Source organism: Tiliqua scincoides, chromosome 3 (genome assembly GCF_035046505.1).
Source record: "Tiliqua scincoides isolate rTilSci1 chromosome 3, rTilSci1.hap2, whole genome shotgun sequence".
In the NCBI taxonomy this organism is placed as follows: domain Eukaryota; kingdom Metazoa; phylum Chordata; class Lepidosauria; order Squamata; family Scincidae; genus Tiliqua; species Tiliqua scincoides.
In genome coordinates this window covers 81,443,952-81,463,737 of record NC_089823.1, presented here as the reverse complement: position 1 = coordinate 81,463,737, position 19,786 = coordinate 81,443,952, and the positions used below count along the sequence as shown (strand labels likewise).

The following is a 19,786-nucleotide window of genomic DNA, read 5'->3' as shown; positions in this document are numbered from 1 at the left end:
TCAGAGGACCCTCCAGAGGGGAGAGGAGCAGAGCTCCCTTCATCTCCAAAGGGAGCGCACACTGGGAATCGGGCAGGGGGCCCCATGAACCTGATCCGCAGATAAGTGAATCTGTGAATACAGCTTCTGCAGAAATGGTCCCCCCCCCCATATAGGATTGCAGCTTTAGTTGTGAGGCTGAGACAGGATGACATTCAAAGGTATAACCACTCAACCTATGACCACCCACCCTGAAGACAAAACAACAGTTGAACTTCTGAAAGCTAAAAGAGGACTAGACTAAGAGAACGAAAAGAGGGCTACTCATACAGTCATGTTGGGACATAACTCACTTTAACTACCAATTTGTTTACATGGTCAAAGATTGAATCAGAGGAAGGAATTATTAAGAAATACTGGCAGAACAAGGATTTTTTTGGCTCACCTTTCTTTCATCCTGAGAAAAGTGATCATGCAAACAGCAGCCAAATGAATATTTCCCTTCCACACAGAGTGGGTCAAGTTTTACATTCTCAAGAAAATTCAACAACCTATGCATTGCTGAAGATGGTCAGCGCAAGGTGTGTGGTTCAATTGCCTTGGGACTCCAAGATCCAGTTGTAGGAGAACAATGTTAAGCTATCAACCTTTTAAACAATGATGTAAAGAAACCCTTTCCATGGTTTATATGCTTCTGATTGTTTATGTGCTTATCAAAGCTTATGCAACGTGTTCCAGAAATTCTGCAGTCTTCTCTTTCTTGTCTGTTATTGCCTCCTTACTAGTCCCTGAAAAATTAAACTAGAGGCTTAGCATATAAAGCAAGACAGCTGCAAATCAGTGCTTGCAGGCAGGCAAAATTAGGACTAAGCCACTGTGAATGAGAACACTCAAGACGCATCTGTGAGAGGACGCCTACATGTGCTGTGCCGTACGGAGCAGAATGTTTGTTTTGGACAAGTTGCTTGGCAATGGAAAGCATTCGCTTTATTAAATAAACTTCTCAAATGCTCGTTAAAACACACAATTGTGCGAGCAGTGAAGAGAACATTTTTCAGCTCACCATCAAGCATAAAGGGAAAGGGCGGGGGTCGGAGGCTGGCAATGAGTGTTGTTTAGGACTGTGTGGGCTAACCATGAATCAAGTCACCACATTGTTCTCGTATCTGCACACAAATACTGAGAGGATTATTGAAGAGACTGGGCATAACATGCACTACACAAAAAAAGAAATGCCACAAAAGAAAAATGAAGGCATATTATGCTTTGGAAGGCAACCAATCCTTCAAGTTATAACGCATACGACACATACCAGCAGGTTCACTGAGCGCACACTTACTCCAGCAGCCGGTTAGTAATCTACTTGGTCATTTCACTGTGCAGCAAAAGAGTGTGTTCTGAGGATGTATAGGCCACAGATACCGTTTAATGGTCTCAAGATACAATGCCAGAGAAGTACATCAGCAAAATAATTTTCTGTGACATGCACCCAATTTCAAAGGAGAGCACAATAGGATGACAACAGGCAGTTAGTCAAAGCTGACCCAGGGGGCACATAAAGTCACTCATTCTGACCAACTGCATTATCTCCCTGCTAGTGTTCTTTACTAGGAAGCTGGAAAATGTTATTATTGACTCTGTTATATCCTAAATCAGAGATCTGATTTAGGGCGCAACCCTAACCCACTTTCCAGCACTGACATACGGGCAATGCAGCTCTGAGGTAAGAACATAAGAACAGCCCCACTGGATCAGGCCATAGGCCCATCTAGTCCAGCTTCCTGTATCTCACAGCGGCCCACCAAATGCCCCAGGGAGTACACCAGATAACAAGAGACCTCATCCTGGTGCCCTCCCCTACATCTGGCATTCTGACTTAACCCATTCCTAAAATCAGGAGGTTGCGCATACACATCATGGCTTGTACCCCATAATGGATTTTTCCTCCAGAAACTCGTCCAATCCCCTTTTAAAGGCGTCTAGGCTAGACGCCAGCACCACATCCTGTGGCAAGGAGTTCCACAGACCGACCACGCGCTGAGTAAAGAAATATTTTCTTTTGTCTGTCCTAACCCACCCAACACTCAATTTTAGTGGATGTCCCCTGGTTCTGGTATTATGTGAGAGTGTAAAGAGCATCTCCCTATCCACTCTGTCCATCCCCTGCATAATTTTGTATGTCTCAATCATGTCCCCCCTCAAGCGTCTCTTTTCTAGGCTGAAGAGGCCCAAACGCCGTAGCCTTTCCTCATAAGGAAGGTGCCCCAGCCCCGTAATCATCTTAGTCGCTCTCTTTTGCACCTTTTCCATTTCCACTATGTCTTTTTTGAGATGCGGCGACCAGAACTGGACACAATACTCCAGGTGTGGCCTTACCATCGATTTGTACAACGGCATTATAATACTAACCGTTTTGTTCTCAATACCCTTCCTAATGATCCCAAGCATAGAATTGGCCTTCTTCACTGCCACCGCACATTGGGTCGACACTTTCATCGACCTGTCCACCACCACCCCAAGATCTCTCTCCTGATCTGTCACAGACAGCTCAGAACCCATCAGCCTATATCTAAAGTTTTGATTTTTTGCCCCAATGTGCATGACTTTACACATTCATGCATGACAAACAAACATTCCCTTACTTTGAGGAGGCCTCTGTGAGTGACACCCAACTGCAGGATGCTGCAGACATCCCATTGGCACTGCTATGCCAGTGCTGGAAAGTTGGTTAGGATCTGGGCCTTATTTGTATAAATTCCAACAAACACCTGAATAAATACTGTACATAAATAACCTAGATTAGCCAAAACATTGACATTACCAACCAGGAAGCATTCTGTCTATATTCCTTACAAACACTGACCCATTTTGCATGGCAATCGAGGCATAGTCCTAATTAAAACAAATATGTCAAATATGTGAAAATTTGCACCCTGCAAAACCAAAAAAAGGAGCAAGGCTCTACATTCTGGATCACACAAACTAAACCACTTGTGAAAAGGAATGTTGATACATTTCCCAACAACTTCCCATTCCTCTTTAAGGTAGGAAACCACAGTTTGGGAAAACAGTTAAGTGCAGTACTTATGTTATTCTAGTATTCTCTCTCTCTCTTGGAGAAACCATAAAGGAAAGCAGTGTTATCAAGGGTATAGAATAGGGGTGCCCAAACCCCAGCCCGGGGGCCGCTTGCGGCCCTCATGGACTCCCAATGTGGCCCGCAGGGAGCCCCCAGTCTCCAATGAGACTCTGGCCCTCTGGAGACTTGCTGGAGCCCATGCTTGCCCGACGCAAGTGCTCTCAGCATGAGGGTGACTGTTCAACCTTTCACATGAGCTGTGGGATGAGGGCTCCCTCCACTACTTGCTGTTTCACATTTGTGATGCAGCAGTGGCAGCAAAGGAAAGACTGACCTTGCTTTGTGCAAGGCCTTTTGTAGACCTTCAGCTATTGCAAGACCTTCATTCAGTCATAGAAGTTCCATCTCTAATATATTAATGTATGTAAATTTATTCAAATTTGAAATGTAAATTAATTCTTTTTTCCCTGGCCCCCAACACAGTGTCAGAGAGATGATGTGGCCCTCCTGCCAAAAAGTTTGGACACCCCTGGTATAGAAGATAGTTCATACCTCAAAACTCAGCTGAACTAAAAGTTCTGTCCAAAGGTCTTCAAATTCACCCCAAAAGTGTGGCTCCATAATCAGCACCATTGCATTAACACTTTTAGAGCATTTTTTAAATATCCTAGCAGAGAAGCACTTGACATCAAGAACATTTCCCTATTTGGATAGTCCAGCCTTACAACAGAAAAAAAGATAATCTCTCTAACTTTATAGGAAACCGTAGAAGTAGTGCAGGTGAGAAGTCAGACAGACGGTTTGGTGATATAAAGTCAGATATTGTGGGTTAATACTAGAACCAGTCAGAAAATAAATCATAACAGGAAATAATTCATAAATCATAACAGGATGTCTGCCTCACTAGCTCAGGATTGTGCCCTTCTACTCTATGATCCTGGATGTATGATAACAGAAATGATTAATTTCTACAACATTCTCTGACTTTTCTGCAGATGAGAGATGCAGATAGTAGAGCAGTTGCCTCATTTGCAGCCCTGTGGTGATTCCTTGTGTCACCCTACTGCGCAGATATGGAAGTAACTGTCAGTGACATGATGATGTCACCACCAGTTACTTCCAGGTAAGCAGTCCTCACCAGGTCTCAAAAAGAGCGGAGGTGCTTCCAGTCATGTCTTCCCACAAGAGTCCGGAACCTACACTGAGACAAATCTGGATAAAGAGGCACCACTTGTACAATTAATAAAAAATGTACCATCTAGATTACTAACCGGTATCATGGTATGCAACACAACACATTAGTCTTAGAATAGCAGCATTTGTTTCCTCTACATTTCCAGGACCAGGCAGTGCTTCCAAATAGCTCTGACCTGTGTACCTCAAGGACCAGCTTTTCCCATTCCTGCCTCTATGGCTACCTTCTTCAGAGGCTTTTCTTTGTGGCTCACCTGTCAGGTGGTGGTTTCAGATATGACCTCTTCGATTGTGGCATCCTGACTTGAATGCTGTCCTCAGGGAGGCCTGCATGGAACTGACCCAAATATATTTTGGGTGCCAGGAGAATACTATTTGCAAGGGTCTTTAAGATGCAGAATTTTATTTATTATCTGGCTTCTGATAATTTCCTGCTGTGCTGTTTATGTTGTGTTAATGAATTTATTGTCTCAAAAAATTAAGTATGTTGGCTATTCTGGAACCTTTTTTTTTTTTAACCCGCAGAGCAGGATATAATTTTTTTTAAACAAAAAGGAAAAATATGCCATAATTTTGAAAAAGGAAATGCATCTTTAAAATAGAGAAATTCTAATCTGTTTTTAAATCTCAGCTTTGACTATCTATAGTAATAAATATCTAGGTAGTAAATAAGAAGTCCATATTACATGCATTTAAACTATGTATGCATTTTTGATATATCATGCATTCATTTTATATACATATGTTCTACTGTACCTTTATCTTTGTTTTTCTCCTTCCCAAGGGAATCCAGTTTCTTTCGTAATGATTTCTTTCTCTTTTGCCCATCTACAAAGAAAGAGAAAACAGTTGTATAAGGTGTGACATATCCGACATTGGACGAAGTTCCTTCACGCTCCTTTCTCATGGAAACAAAGATGTTTTTAAAAACAGGTATTTGAAGTCTCCACTTCTTAAGTGACAAACCAATATTTGATTGGAGATAACGAAGACATATGTGCAAGGAAAAGATATTTGTTTTTTAAATTCCAATTCATTCTGTTATTAATTTTCATTCATTTCATCTTCCTTTGATTTCATGGTGCAATTCTAATGGTGCTTATGCCAGTGCAGCAATAACTATGCTGGTCTAGGGTGCTGTGAAAGTGCTTCATGATATCCAGTGAGTAAGGCACATCAGTAGGAAGGCCTGTACCACCCCATTGGAGCTGGACCCAAATAAAGTGTCCAACAGAGCATGTAAGCTCTCGCTGGGCAGCACAGGGGCAAAGTGATGGCACGGAAGGGCGGAATGGGGGCAGGGTGTAATGGGGTGGGGAAGGGATGGATCAGGCCAGGAAGGGGCAGGTAGCAGCAGCACACACCATATTCCACTCCCCTTCCTGGTCTTGAAAACCCAACACAAGGCTTCTTGGACTTGCATCATTGCTGCACAAATCCAAGTAGCCCCACTGCGCAGGCTGGGGCTTTGCTTGGGGTAAGGAAACAACTGTCCCTTTTAACCTTGAGGAGATCTCCAGCCTGTTCATTCCCAGTTCTGGATATGGCATGGACTGAGTGGCCCTGCTACTTCAGCACCAGTTAGCATCAGGTCGCCTGTCTCCTGCTGCCTGTGACTTCATAGATGAGGATCCAGCAAAAGAATAATGTAAGGAGGAGAAAGAACTTATCTGGCTGCCTCTTTAGCCATGGAATGCCGCTTGCCAGGCTTTGTGGGGGGAGAGACAAAAAGGAGGGAACCCCACTTTCTCACACATTGCTGCTACTGTCCATTTGAGAGGAACTGGGAAACCGGTGGGGAGAATGTGGTGAACATTCCTGAGATCAGGTTCAGAAGAGAACTTTTGGGGACTTCTGTAGTTCACCTACCTTTAAGCAGGGCCTTGCTGAGCTCCCAAAGTTACAGCCCAATTGTAAACAACTTTCCAGTGCTAATGCAGCCTCGTCAACAGGGCATGCAGTGCATTCTTTGGTGGACGGACAGTCATGGTGGCCTCCTCAAAGTAAAGGAATGTTTGTTCCCTTACCTTGGGGCTGCACTGGCACTAGAAAGTTGGTTAGGATTGGGCTGTTACTTTCCAAACCCATATTTGGAGAACTTTGCTGACACCTATTATTAGTTTTTTTTTTTTTAATTTGAAGAGAAAATGTTTATATTAATTTTGTTGCTGGGGATGCAATTTTTGGCTGGTCTGAAATTTCTGGCAGGTTTCTGACACTGTCTACAGTCATTATGTTAAAAAAAAAAGCTTTGGTTACTTCTTGTTTTTTGACCCCGAAAAATTAATTAAATTAAAATAACATAATAAGTAGCTATGCAGAAAATTCATAAGTAAGGCATGGTTGTAATAGCCATCCTTTTGGTTACTCCCAGCACCTTACAACGGGAAATGTAGCTCAGCATGGTTTCTGGTCTATGGTTGGAACCAGACTGGTGGCAAACCCATGTTTATCTCCAGAGATGGTGGGTGAAGAAAGGTTTCTTTCACTAGCTGCCCATCCTCTGCAGGTTTCTCTCCCATGCAGTGAGTTATCCCAGTTGAACAGGAAACCCAGCCTCTGAGTTAAGCTAGAGGAAAAACAGCCAGTATTGCCAAGATAAATGCAGATGAAAGGACAGTTTAAGTAGGTATTCTGCCGGTCACTTCTCCTCTACAACTTCTGCCTCTCTTTTTTCCCCACAATCCTACACATTTACATAGAATTAAGCCCCACTGTTTCCAATAGGGCTCATTCTCTATTAAGTGTGTATAGGATTGCAGCCTTAGTCAAGGAGAGGGTTTAGTGCACCAAAACACTACAGAAGTGATGAAAACTGTACAAGATTTGAAAAGACACAGGAGCAAAAATTAGCTTGGGTGTCATTTCCACCATGACACTGGTCTAGGTTCTTCCATGTGAAAAACTCTTCCAGCAGTATTCAACACTAATATTGACAGTGATTCACCAGTTCCCATACAGGGAAATAGCCCTGTAAAAAAAATATTAACACAGCAAACTACTGTTGTGTTGGTTATAGAAAAGGATCCTATTCCCAAAGCAGTACTGCTCACTAAGAGATCTTTACCACAGTCTGCATTTCTTCTGGAACAGCAGTTTTCAACTGCTGTGCTGTGGCTCTGAAGTGTGCCGCAGAGGGGCCTTAGGTGTGCCATGGGGCCAGAGGAGACAGGCAGCAGCTGCCTGGGAGTCTCGCACAGCAGAAAAAGAAAAGGAAGGGGCCAAAGCAGCTGCTTTGAGGCTGCTCCTTTAAAGCTTATGCTGTTGAGCGAAAGTCAGCAGTTGCCTGCCCGGGGAGCTGATTGGGCAGCAGGAGAAGCCTGAAGGAGCTGCAGGCGGGAGCTGTGTTGTGGCTGACAGCAAGTGAGCCAGAAGGCAGGCAGGAGGTAAGAAGGAAACAAATGAAGCAGGAATCTGCCTGGGACCAGCGACCAAAGGACTGGCTGAAGAGGGTCCTGAGAGTCTCTTTTCCTTTCTGCCTAGTGCCCCAAAGCAACTCTCCATGCATTTGTCTCCACTGACAGGGCACTTTTTGGCCTTTACAGTAAGGGCATTATTTGTGCTCTTTCTTGCATACACGAGCAGGTAATCAATCGGCACAACTCTTTCCTCCCCCACCCCACTCCCTGCCGTACAAACAACTCATTCTGTCTCACCATCCTAACATCTTATAATCATAGTTAAGACCGTCCCTCGCTTGTCCACGTTTTCCAAAAGGTCTGGAATTGCCTCTCATTTGCTCTCTCTCTTCTCCCCCGCCTCACCCCTGGCTGAATCCCACACCTTGTTCATCTGGCACTTCTGACAAAAATTTGACCACACCACTTCTAAACATTTTTTTCCTGCTTTCCAGAAACCACATACTCTTCCCTCTCAAAATATCAAGTTCCTCAAGGTAACTTTATGAGAAAGATCCATTCAAGTTCAGAGAAGTTTGATCTCTGCTTTTTCTGAATTTTTTTAAATTGTCGTGTAATTATTTAACTGTATTAATTAAATTAATTTATTAAATAATTTAATTGTACTTATTACCTTGCAATAATTCAATGTAATTTAAAAATTGGTGCTGTGCCTAAACAATTTTAGCAACTTGTCAGTGTACCGTGAGCTGAAAAAGGTTGAAAGCCCTGCTCTAGAAGATTTAGCTGTTTGCCTAAGCCTCCTGGAATTATACTGGATTAGTTCCCTAACGCACTTGCAGGGGAGACATCTTTATCTTGCATTCAGTGACTATATCTGATCACAACCTAGGTCAGATACCTGGTAACAACTCACTGTTCTTATAACTAAGGCAAGGAATTGCCTGTAGCACTCCTGTATAGGGTTAGGCGGGGAAATATAAAATTCATGCACATTCCTTCCATATGTTCCATGGGTTGGTTTTTATCTGATGAAAAACTTGTGTGATTGTTCTGCAGAGTTTATGGTAGTATACTGAACCGGATGGTGGTGGCACAGATTCCAGTTTCCTTGTCCAGAGGCTCACTTGTTGCCCAAGACATTCATGATTGCGTTCAAGAGTAAAATGTACTTTAATCCTGAACTGTTTATGATCATAATTGGTTAGAAACTGCAGCAAGACTCTAGTTTGCAAATGTTAATATATGCTGTTTACACAAGTCCACATTGCTTTCCCAGGGTTGCACTGTATATTTGGCAACTAAAACTAGCAAAAAAAATATGTGTGTTAGAAGCACATGGGCCTTCACTGTAAAATGAACACTCCAAGTGCATGCTGAATTATTTTTTAATGTTTATCTCTCAATACAATGTTCTACTTTGATTAACTTTAAAATACAGAATTCACCGCAGATACTCGTCTATAAGTCGATCCCACAGATAAGTCGAGCGCAGGTTTTGAGCCAACAATCATGGACTTTTCTATGACCCTCGGATAAGTCATATACATATACATAGCACATAACTGGCAGTGTGCAATTCAATTCACAGCAGAGAGATGAGATATTTTCAACCCTTTTTACTCAGAAGTAGACCCACTGCTTTCCATGGGTGTTATTCTTAAGTAATCGTGCACTGAATTGTAGCCCGGGAAGGAGGGTCCTATCCTGGTGTTTCAAAAAACAGACCTGCTTTGCAAGCATTTGCAAAGCAGAACCAGGCTGCAGCAGAAGGAAGGAGAATAAAAGGTTAACAAATTGCTTCTAAGGAGCTGTGCCTGCTTCCTGCTTGAGAAACCTGGCACCTGTCTGCCCTTGAGAAACAAAACTGTTCAACTGAGTTGAAAGGCTTTGCCCTCTGACTGACCCGGAGATCAGGCTAAGTGAGAATTGGAGCTTGATTACTTGGCAGAAATTTCACATACTATAAGCGAGTGTCTACAGCATATGCTTTTTTAAAGGCTTGTTGATTTTAAACACAGAAATAGCATCTGGATTAGGGACTGATTCAGGTAGACCAGGGTATTCTCACATTCAGACCAGGTCTGGAGGGATTTGTACAAAATAAAAAAAAAACAACAACACTGTATAATTAAGTCTGTCAATTTGTACAATTAAGACATAACACTAGTACCTCAACTCAGTATAATCCTAAACATGCTTACTCAGAAGCAAGTCCCATTGGATTTGGGCTTAATCCTTAAAGGGAAAATGACATGTGCAGTATTAGAATGGATACACTTGGTGGGTTTTTTCCCCCCCTAAACTGTAGTGGGGAAGGGACAGCTTCTAGATGAGACAATGCCACACTTTAAGCCAGACCAGCTATTTGACCTGGCAGGAAAGCTCTCACTGGTCATGGGGTAAGTGGCAGCCACAAAAACAGCTTGATCTGGATTGGGACCATAGTGGAGGCAAAGACACTCTTTTCCACACTATGATGTGAATCCAGACTGGCCACCTTAGCTCCTATTTAGAAACCCCCTCCCATCACACAAACTAGCTCTAATGAAACAATCAATGTAATGTATACTTTGGTCCTTAGATAGTATTAGTTTATACAAACAAGAAAGAAGGTTAGTTGTCTAACTTCCTTTAGCAGAAAGGAAGGAGGCACTTCCTTTAGCAGGAAGTATCTGGAAAGAATGTCTAACAGAAGAATAAAATGGGTGTGGCGTATATATAACATTCATGCACAGAGCCTAGCCTGGCAGGTTACAATCTAAACCAGGACCCATGGGGGGAGGTATAGAGGGTAATTTGCTCCCAGACCCAGCGTCCAAAGGGCGGGTGTAGGAGCCAAAGGAGGGGGCCCAGAAATGTCTTGGGATCTTATCTTTTTCCAATCTCACCTGGATTTACTGCTCACACAGGAGACTTTCGGTGTGTATTTGTCTGCAGCAAACCATATGTGCTGGACCAAGGAATGCATATAGGACACTCCTGAACAAAGTGTCAAATCTCAGAGGAAACTGGCCTGCAATAGTAGCTCTTTGGCTTGTGGATCTGATTATCATGTATAGGAATTCAGGCACACAGCTGCGGAATTACAGTGGCCGCAAAAGTAAGTTTTGATACACGCAGGACACTTTCCATTCTAGTGTGATCCTAAATATGATTATGCTAATTTCCTGTAATGATTTTCTATATTTAAAAGAGTTCTATATATTTAGAGAGACTTAGGAATGAGTTTGGTTTTCCATAGTACTATATCTAGCTGCTGATGCCTCATAGGTAGGTAAACCTGGATTCTGCATCAGGAAGCCCAGTAGAGGGTTCCAAAGTCTTTTTCAGTTGTCACCACCCTCCCCGTCCAGTTTTGCCCCCTTGCTGTCCCCACTCTGCTGCCCTTGTTGCCACCCTCTCCCTACTCTGTTTCTCCCACTCCCCTTCCCCTTTAGGAAGGGGCCCAAAAGAAACATAGTACCTCATGATAAAATCCCTCTTGGAAACCCTAAACTAAAGAATTGCATCTACACTGAACATTACAAAAAAAATGGCTATACTAGTTTTATATAACTAATCAATTTTGTTCTTTTTTATTGTAACTACTGTCAATTTTGCTCTTTTATCTCTGCCATAAAGACTGCTGACAGGTTACAACTTCAGCATTTGACAGATGGAAAATCTCTTTAAAACTCTAGGTCTGAACCAAGAATCTCCCAGCAGTGTTTCTTCTGAACTCCAAACATTGCCAATCTGAGCCCTAGAGTTTTGCTGCAGTGAACTTTGCTCATTTTAGAATGCACTCTTGGCCTAAATGTTTAAACTTTCTTTTTTTGGTTCTGCTGCAACTACTTTCTCACATCTCTACCCAAAAATGTTGATAACAACAGAGAGCAGGAAATGAAAAACATGGCTTAAATTAGTTTCAATACTAAATCCCTATCTGGTTTCAGAAGGGCGAAGATTTCATCCCAAATGTCCTAATTGAAAATGTCACGCTAGTGTTTGTACAATCAAAGTTGTCCAGAAACCGAAGACTCTGTGGTTGCTGTGTACTGAAGCTTAGCTAAAAACCAATGGCTTCAAGAGTTGAAATCAAGAAAAGAAAGATCAAGGAGTTTTATAATTCAAAAGTAGAATGACTTATTTGGCATTAAGAGCTTATCCTGCAAACATGCGAGAAACTGAGTTATCACTACTAGCTTGCATAGTTGTGAACATCTAACCATCATCTGTATCTGGTTTTCACAATAATGGCTGATGACCCAATCCTACGGGCCAGCTGCACTGATGCAGCAGCTGCTCCACTGGCATCCGCTATTGCTAACATGCCATAAATCATGTTGCAACAGTGCAGTGTCCACGCCTGCCAGCAAGAAGGCCAAAGTGTTCCTGTGTGTGCTGGCACAGTGGAGGACACCTGCTGGAGTAAGTAAGTGCTACGCTGTGCAGTGTAAGGGCAAGGAAGGGCATAATGGGGCAAGAGGACGGCAGCAACAAGGGGAGGGGGGATCAGGCCCAGAAGACGGAGAATTGGTGGTGCCAGCTCGTACTGTATCCTATCCTCCTTCCCAGGCCCAATCTGCCAGTATGGATCAATGCAGACTTGCACTACCCATATAGCTGGTACAAGTCCAAGTTGACCTGTAGTGAGGCTGGGACGTAACCTGGGACAAGGAGACTTTCTGTCTGATAACTTCCCCTTGGGATGCAGCATAGCCCGTGACAGCACACAGGGAAGTTTAGATAGGACTGTGAAACACGTGGACATGCTGCATTTCCTAAGCATCCTAAGAACTTAGCCAAATGTAACCACTTCATACAAACTTCTAGTTCAATGCAAGTCTTCCATGTACTGGCAACTGCTTAAATATCCGAAATAATTAGATACGCAAAAAATTTTGCGATTAAAACAAACTAATGTAGAATTGTTTACTGTTGCAATCTATTTTGGGACATTTGAGGCATTATGTTGCATAGTTTTATTGATCCTAGGGGCAAAAACTGCATTATTTGAAGTTATTCTTCTGGAGGAGAAAATAATTCCATTAACACTCAGACATCTCAGGATTTTGAGTTGCTTAAGTGAGCTTATGGAGCTACAGAACTCTGTACTGTATATTGTGCTCACAGAATATTTCACATAACAGTGACTGAATCAGTCCCATATGGAATACATAAACAGACAAAAGACAACAGGAAATTCCAAGAGTTTCAGCCAATAAACTTCACTGAGTTTCCTATTTAAAGGGTTTTTGTTTTTTTTACGGAACTACTGAGAATACTAGCTGTCCAAGAAAGTCACAAATTTCCTGCTTTGTCACTACAAAGGTGAGACATTTTTCTCCTTAAGTCCCTTTCATCTGTTTTCTAGGAGCCAGAAACTCTTACTTTTAGGCCTGAACTCAACACAAAGAACAAAGCAATCTATGTTGGGTTAAAGTCATATCTTATTCATTTTGGGTTTATTACATTCTATGGAACAACATGATTTTGCTTTAAGTAAATCCTGACATCTGAAAAGTTAAGCAGCTGCTAACAGAACATGACACACAAAGTACAATTTTGCAAAACTGCATACGCAAAGCCCTCCTGGATTACATACACTTAAGAAGTGCTACACTTTCAAAACTAGCTCTTTGAAAATTGTTTACTGTAATTTCCAGCAGACAGTAAGCACCTACAAGGTACCTTTTTTGGGTGTGTGTGTGTCTAAATGCGGAAATGAGAAACACTTACTCGGAAAAAGTGACATTTAATCATGGATTCCCTACATGTGAGTGAGTGAGTGAGTGAGTGAGTAATCTAACAATTCAAGTTAATGAAACATTTTAAATACTTTTATTTGGTCACAATCACATATGCTTACTTTTTCCGTGGAAGATCAGAAATATTTCTATTCCCAAGTACAACACACGAAGTAGTATTTTATTTTTTTCTATCATAGGAGTAAAAGTAGAAACAAAACTGTCTTGCTAGGCCTATGGTGCAATCCTAATTAAATTCCACTGGGTTCAATAGTGCTTAGTCCCAGAAAATTGTGCGTAGGATTGCAGCCTTAATGAGCTTGCATGTGTTGCTTATGAACAGTGAAGTTGAAAGCTAATATGATTTAATACTACAGTAATACATGCAGAATATGGGAAAATGTTGCTTACGGCAGTGATTCCCACATTTCTACAGGAGAGTTGGAAACCAGGTACTAAGTGTTAGCATGGAGAGGGAGGGGGCAGCAACAGTGCTGCAGAGATCACAGTGCTGCCACTGCCAAGCAGCTTTTTTACTTACCTTGGGGCAGTGTTGGCCTCCTGCAGGGCCCTGGAGGCTGGCAGTCCCGTCCCCCCACTCCTCTGCAATTGCTGTAAACAGTCCTTATCTCCAACCTAAAGATACTTTCTATTTTCCCTGAAAACCTCAGTAGCTTTAAATGGGAGGTGAGGGCTTTGTAAACAAGCTGTGGAGGAGATCAGAGGGGACTGTGAGCCTCCAAGACACTGCAGGTAAGTAAAAAAAAAAAACCCCTCTTGGCAGTGGTAATGCTGCAATCTTTGCAGTGCTGTCACTGCCATCAGAGCAGGGCCACTCCCCTTAAGGGGGACTGCCCTGCTTCTGGTTCCCCTGGTGGGTCATGACCCACCAGTTTGGGAACCGCTGGCTTAGGTCCCAACTACCATTACGTTGTGTTAAAACCATCATTAAAGAGATGGGTTAATACAGGTCCAACCTTGTTATACACATAGTTTTTTATACACGGATTTGACTCAACACAAATGGCCCCTGCAAATGAAAAGGAATGTGCTGATCCCTGGAAACAGGGAAAAATGCAGATTCCTTTAAAATCAGAGTTTAAAAAACTGCTTTTCTTAGTGCTGTACAAAGACAGTCATGCAAGTGATTACAAGCATAACCTAATTATCCACAGATTTTTCACCTGTGGAAAAATTCACAGATTTTCTATCTCAACCTGATGAGAAGGGCCCTTTAAATTAAACAGTCATTTAACAATTGGCAGCTGGTTGACAATCCATTAATCATTCTCTCTCCAGGCTTCACTCCAAGGCAAAGTGACCCCTCCCTTCCTCCTGAACAGGTGAAAGAAAGATCACTTTGCTCTGGTGAAGGGTGGGGTCGATGGTTCCCTAGAGAGAGACTGATTGATGGATTATTTGCCTAATGACTCTGTCTTAACATCACAAAGGTCAGCAATGCTGTTTTTAAATCACCAAGCCAAGGGACTTTGTTTTTTAAACTGATCTGTTTTAGTGCTATTTTTACCATCCATGTGAGTGAACCCTGGAAAATAATGAGACGCAACCAGTACAAGTAGTAAGCCATAAGGGTTGAAGAAAACCAGATACAGGGGCCCAACACAGATTGGAAACATGGAGTGAGTTAACACTTTCCTCTTCTTATCCTTTTCACACCTGCTTCTGTAGAGGCTATTTCTTACAAATAACTGCTTTTAGAGTAAGTAGTAGCTTAGGGAGCAATTTTGGCTGGGAAAATGGGACAGGAGAAAGTATTAGCTCTGTCCCCTTCACACCATCATTCCTACAGTCTGTATCAGACTTGCCATATATGCTGTTTTAAAAATAGTTCCATGTATTTTAAAAATTTACACACACATACAAAATCAAATAAAGCTATTATTAAAACAACCACAATTAATAAAACATGGAAGCAGTAGAGTACAGTAAAATACTTCATACAGTATCATGCTAGTAAGCAGCAAAGTGATCCAGCTAAAAAGCCAACTGAAACAAAAAAAAATCTTTAACCCCTGCCAAGATCCCAACTGTCCTGAGTACATAATAGAGTCCCAGAGAGGAAGGCCACTACAGAAAATGTCCTGACTGCCATTCCCGACACCTCCGTCAGAGGCAGCGCTTGAAGCTAGATGCCCTCTGATGACATTAAGGAACTGTCCAGACAATTTTACCTTCTGTGTGAAATCAGTGTCTTAATGATAAGCTCAATGCAACTTGCATTGTACTTGTACTTTAGCCTACATGCCAGAGGTTCCAAAACTGTGCACTGCAATGCTCTGGGGCATGACAAGACACTCCTTGGGGTGTCCCAGGCTGCCAGCTAGCCAGCAGCAAGACCACACAGGATGCTATAAATGGCGGTTGGAGGCTCAGCTGGTGGGCTGAGCCCCCGTGCACGGTTCTCATGCATCGAGAAAGGCCCTCCTGTTTGCTCTGTTTACCCCCATTTGCAGCACCCCATGTGGTCTCCAAACCAGGAAGTAACTGGTGATTATGTCATCAACAGTCACTTCCATGAGCTGTGCGCTTTAGGCAACGCAGGATGCCGAAGATTGGGAAGCACTGCTTTAGGCTGAAAAGAACATAACTTATAATAGGCTGACTTATCAATACCTTTAGGTTGAACCTTGAATACTACTTGATCACCAGCTATTCTTTTCAGTTCCCACATGATGAGTCAAGGCAGTATTCCATTCTCCACATCATACAGACACGCTGTTTCTACTCCTTCTACCAGACATTTAATTCTTCAGTGCGTTCTGAGACAATGAGACAGCTATATTTGGGCACTCTCACCCTGCAAACAAATTAGCACTAAATTTAACTCCTTGATCCACACTGTAAGGGAAGGAAGGACCCTCCTACAGTAGGACATGGCTGAGAATTCATAGCATTCAGCCAGCTGTCAGTACATAAATTGAAAAGAGTCTGACTTGCAGGGAGGAAAGATTGGGTGGGCAGACTTTGATGCAGAATCCTTCTGTCTGGTCAATCTGTATTTCAATAGTGAAGAATGTTTAAAAAAGGCAGACTCCTGAAACCATAAAACGTTCTATTAAACTTGGTAGAGTTAAACTGGTGACAACTTCAGAGACATATTTTTAATGATAGGCATGGCGCACAAACTACAATCACAGCTTTAGAATGTTTTCCATTCACTGTTCTTGATGGAACACAATTTAGTCGCTGGAATTTTTTTAAACTTTGGTTTACATATTTCACAATTGTTCCAAATAAACTATCAAACAAACAAAATCTTCAGGAAAAAAAAATCCATTCATAAGAAGGTTACAAAAGTTTAAGAAGTTCATTCTGCAGGATGTGAAAGCTGTTCTGCTTCTAAGTAAATCATAACCAGATGAAACTATTTAACATCAAATAAAGACTATTTACTTCGCTATACTTTAGAAAAAAATATAAATAAATTCTTGTCTAAAATGACTATTATTCTCTGCTCTCATTTTCATCGGCAATGACTACAATCCTCTGGAGACACTGATTGATGTTTTCCCACTCAAACTCAAGCAGACTAAATTCATGTTCAGAACAAAGATCACAGTTTGGGTTATTTATAAAACACAACTAACAAGTAATTTTATTGGCTCAACAGCTCCCCTCCACTCCACTACTTTCTTATTAATGTCCCTTCTCCATCTTGAGACTGCCTCTGTGGCCAGCAGCCACCTTCCAAGCTGGGTAGGTAATACATTCTCTTTGGCTGTTTCCCTTCTGTTTGCTTCACATACACAGGTCGAGTGGCAAATTGCATGGCGTTGGATTTCTCTCAGTCTGCCCTTTGCAACGAATTAAGGCAAGTTTGCCTACTCGTGAGCAGGATATGGTTTACTTTCCATAGGACTCCATCAGCTAAAGCTTCCCACCGACAATCAGGTCATGACCCACAGTTTGACAAACCCTGTATAGACTATTTAGCAGGCAAACAGCCTAATAAGGCAAAAGCTACAACACTCTCCCCAGGAAAAAGGGGCTTTGCTACTACTGTGGTCAGATTGCTAAATACTTTGCTGCTCCAAGTTTCCTGTACCACATACAATTAGATTGACAAGAAATATTAAAAAGACTGACAAGATGCACTGTCAGCAATTCATATATTAAAAAGGTAGCCATAATTCCTGTTCACTAGAATCAGTTACCCATTAATAAGAAAAACCACTATTAAAATTTAGCATTTAAACAAACAATTCATCACTGAAAGGCTTAGTTTCTGGATGTTTCTTTGAGATCTTTTCTTAAATGGCTGGGAAGACTCTCTCCCAGTTTACTGAGAGGCATCTCCTTGTTTCAGTGACTGCAGTTGTGGACCGCCCTTTCCTGGTAGAACAACATCCTCTTGAATTAAACTATGACTTCAAATTCCAGCCATTTAAGAAAATATCACAAGGACAATGCTTGTAAATTTATTATTTATTTAAGGAATTGATATCCCAACTTTCCAACCTGCTTAAGGTCCCTCAAGGCAGCTTACAAAATTATACTTCAATTCAATAGATAAAACAATGCTAAAACATTAACCCATTTTGCCCAGGTGTACACATTTGGCCCCTGCTGTGCATATGCAACGTTGACCAGAAATGGCTTTTAATATAAAAAAAATTAAAACCACAAAAACAATTAAAACAATGTCTCTTGTTAACAAATATTGCACAGGCGTGCCCCGGTTTCTGCAGGGGTTCTGTTCTGGAACCCCCGGTCCCGTGGATACCAAAAACCGCAGATATCAGGGACTCCTTTTCAAAAGATAGGAGAATCTTGCTTTACCTTATTGAAACCGCTGCATTTCCAGGGCTGCAGGCAGCCTTCCGAGCCACCTGCAGCCTCTTCCTGGTTGCTCTGAGGCTCCTCCATTTCACCAATGTAGGCCCAGAATGCAGCACGACCAGGAAGAGAAGGCATCATGTTGCATTCAGGGACTTGGAATGACTAGGAAGAGGCTGCAGGTGGCTCGATTTTGCTGTGATAAAGGAACATTTAAAATTTTTTTAATCTTATCACCTCCCTTTACCTTTTACCTCCCCTAGACATATGACTATATATTTTGGGGGCCCAATCATACTCAAAGGAAACTAGCTTCCCTTTGTAATGCAGAAGCAAAACGTTTCAATTTCAGCACCTATAATTAGCAAGTCAAATGCATTATGATTATCTGTCTCAATATTAGATAATATTTTAGCTCTTAGAAAGAAAATCTTAGGGATACACACAGCTTTGATTGGGGTATTTAGAAACCATGTTCTTAAAAAATGGCAACTAAATGTAACAAATAATTTCTGTCTTCTCCTAGATCTGCAGGCTTCCAAGATTGGCAGTTTGCACATATACCATGCTGATGCTAACTTTCAACACTGTCATCAGAAAAAGCTTTGATTCACTTCTCACCTTTAGGAATAGTTATTTGACATCCTAGGTCACAGTCCTGCTGCAACTGATAAAAGGCCACTTCCTGTAGCCGGGTACGCTCTAATTCTGAAAGGCTTTGGACAGGAACAGACTTCAGTCGAACGCTGCGTCCTGACATGCTGTTCCAAGTGAAGTCACCCTGCAGGAAATCAAGCAGAAAAAGTAAAGTATAAAATGTCATATGGGCATCAACTGTTCAATGAAAATGTCACTCTGTCAGACCACAATTAAAACTATAGTCCAAAACTATAGTCCATATAGTTACACATACAACCCTCCTCTACAATGTTAGCAGTCTAAAACAGAAACTTTGTCTTAACAAACAATATTAAAAGCAACACTTTCCATGTTTAATCAGCTGTACATGCAATGCTTCCAGGGAACTCTTTTCAGGACCTCCATATAAATGTCACTGGCTTTGTTCAGATGATGCAAGAAATGACAGTTTATTGAATCATGAACAAGCTGATAAACTTCATCATCACTTGTACACCAAGCTGAACTGAACACTTCATGATTTCTTAAAAGCACAGTTCGGACATCACAGAAAACTGTGGTTTAAGAAGCCATGATGTGCTTGATTCACTGAGAAAATTCATGAGAGCATGATGGATTCATGAGAGAATGATGGAGAGTTAAGCACAAAAACACATCTCCATACATAACATTTGCAGACAGACAAGTCATGCCTTAGAAAATCTGCAACAGCACACCAAAAATCTTTCACCACATCAGTAACCAGAAATATTTACAATATAGAATATGTGATAAATTACAATAAAATAGTTAACCAGAAATCCAGCACGCACGGCTAACCTCAAAATGTCTTTGAATGAAGGACACTAGCAATACATGAATGTTAAATGCTTGTGTGTGCTAAATGCAACACACACACACACACACACACTTTAGATTATACAGGACCAACTGTCTATCTATGGATACGGGACCTGCAGATTTAACCCATTTTTGCCCGGCCCATAGATATACACATTTGGTCCCAG

General features: G+C 41.8%; 1 protein-coding gene across 3 annotated transcripts in view; it reads right to left on the bottom strand.

The window, feature by feature from the left end:
• The window catches only part of ARHGAP6 (Rho GTPase activating protein 6), a 283,141-nt gene that overhangs the window by 58,421 nt on the left and 204,934 nt on the right, over positions 1-19,786 (bottom strand). For all 3 annotated transcript variants that reach the window (XM_066619645.1, XM_066619642.1, XM_066619644.1), the window contains exons 2-3: positions 18,762-18,921; positions 5,009-5,080 (exon numbers count right to left, since the gene is read on the bottom strand). In XM_066619645.1, the coding sequence (XP_066475742.1) occupies positions 5,009-5,080; positions 18,762-18,921 (232 nt within the window). The remainder of the gene's footprint in view (positions 1-5,008; positions 5,081-18,761; positions 18,922-19,786) is intronic.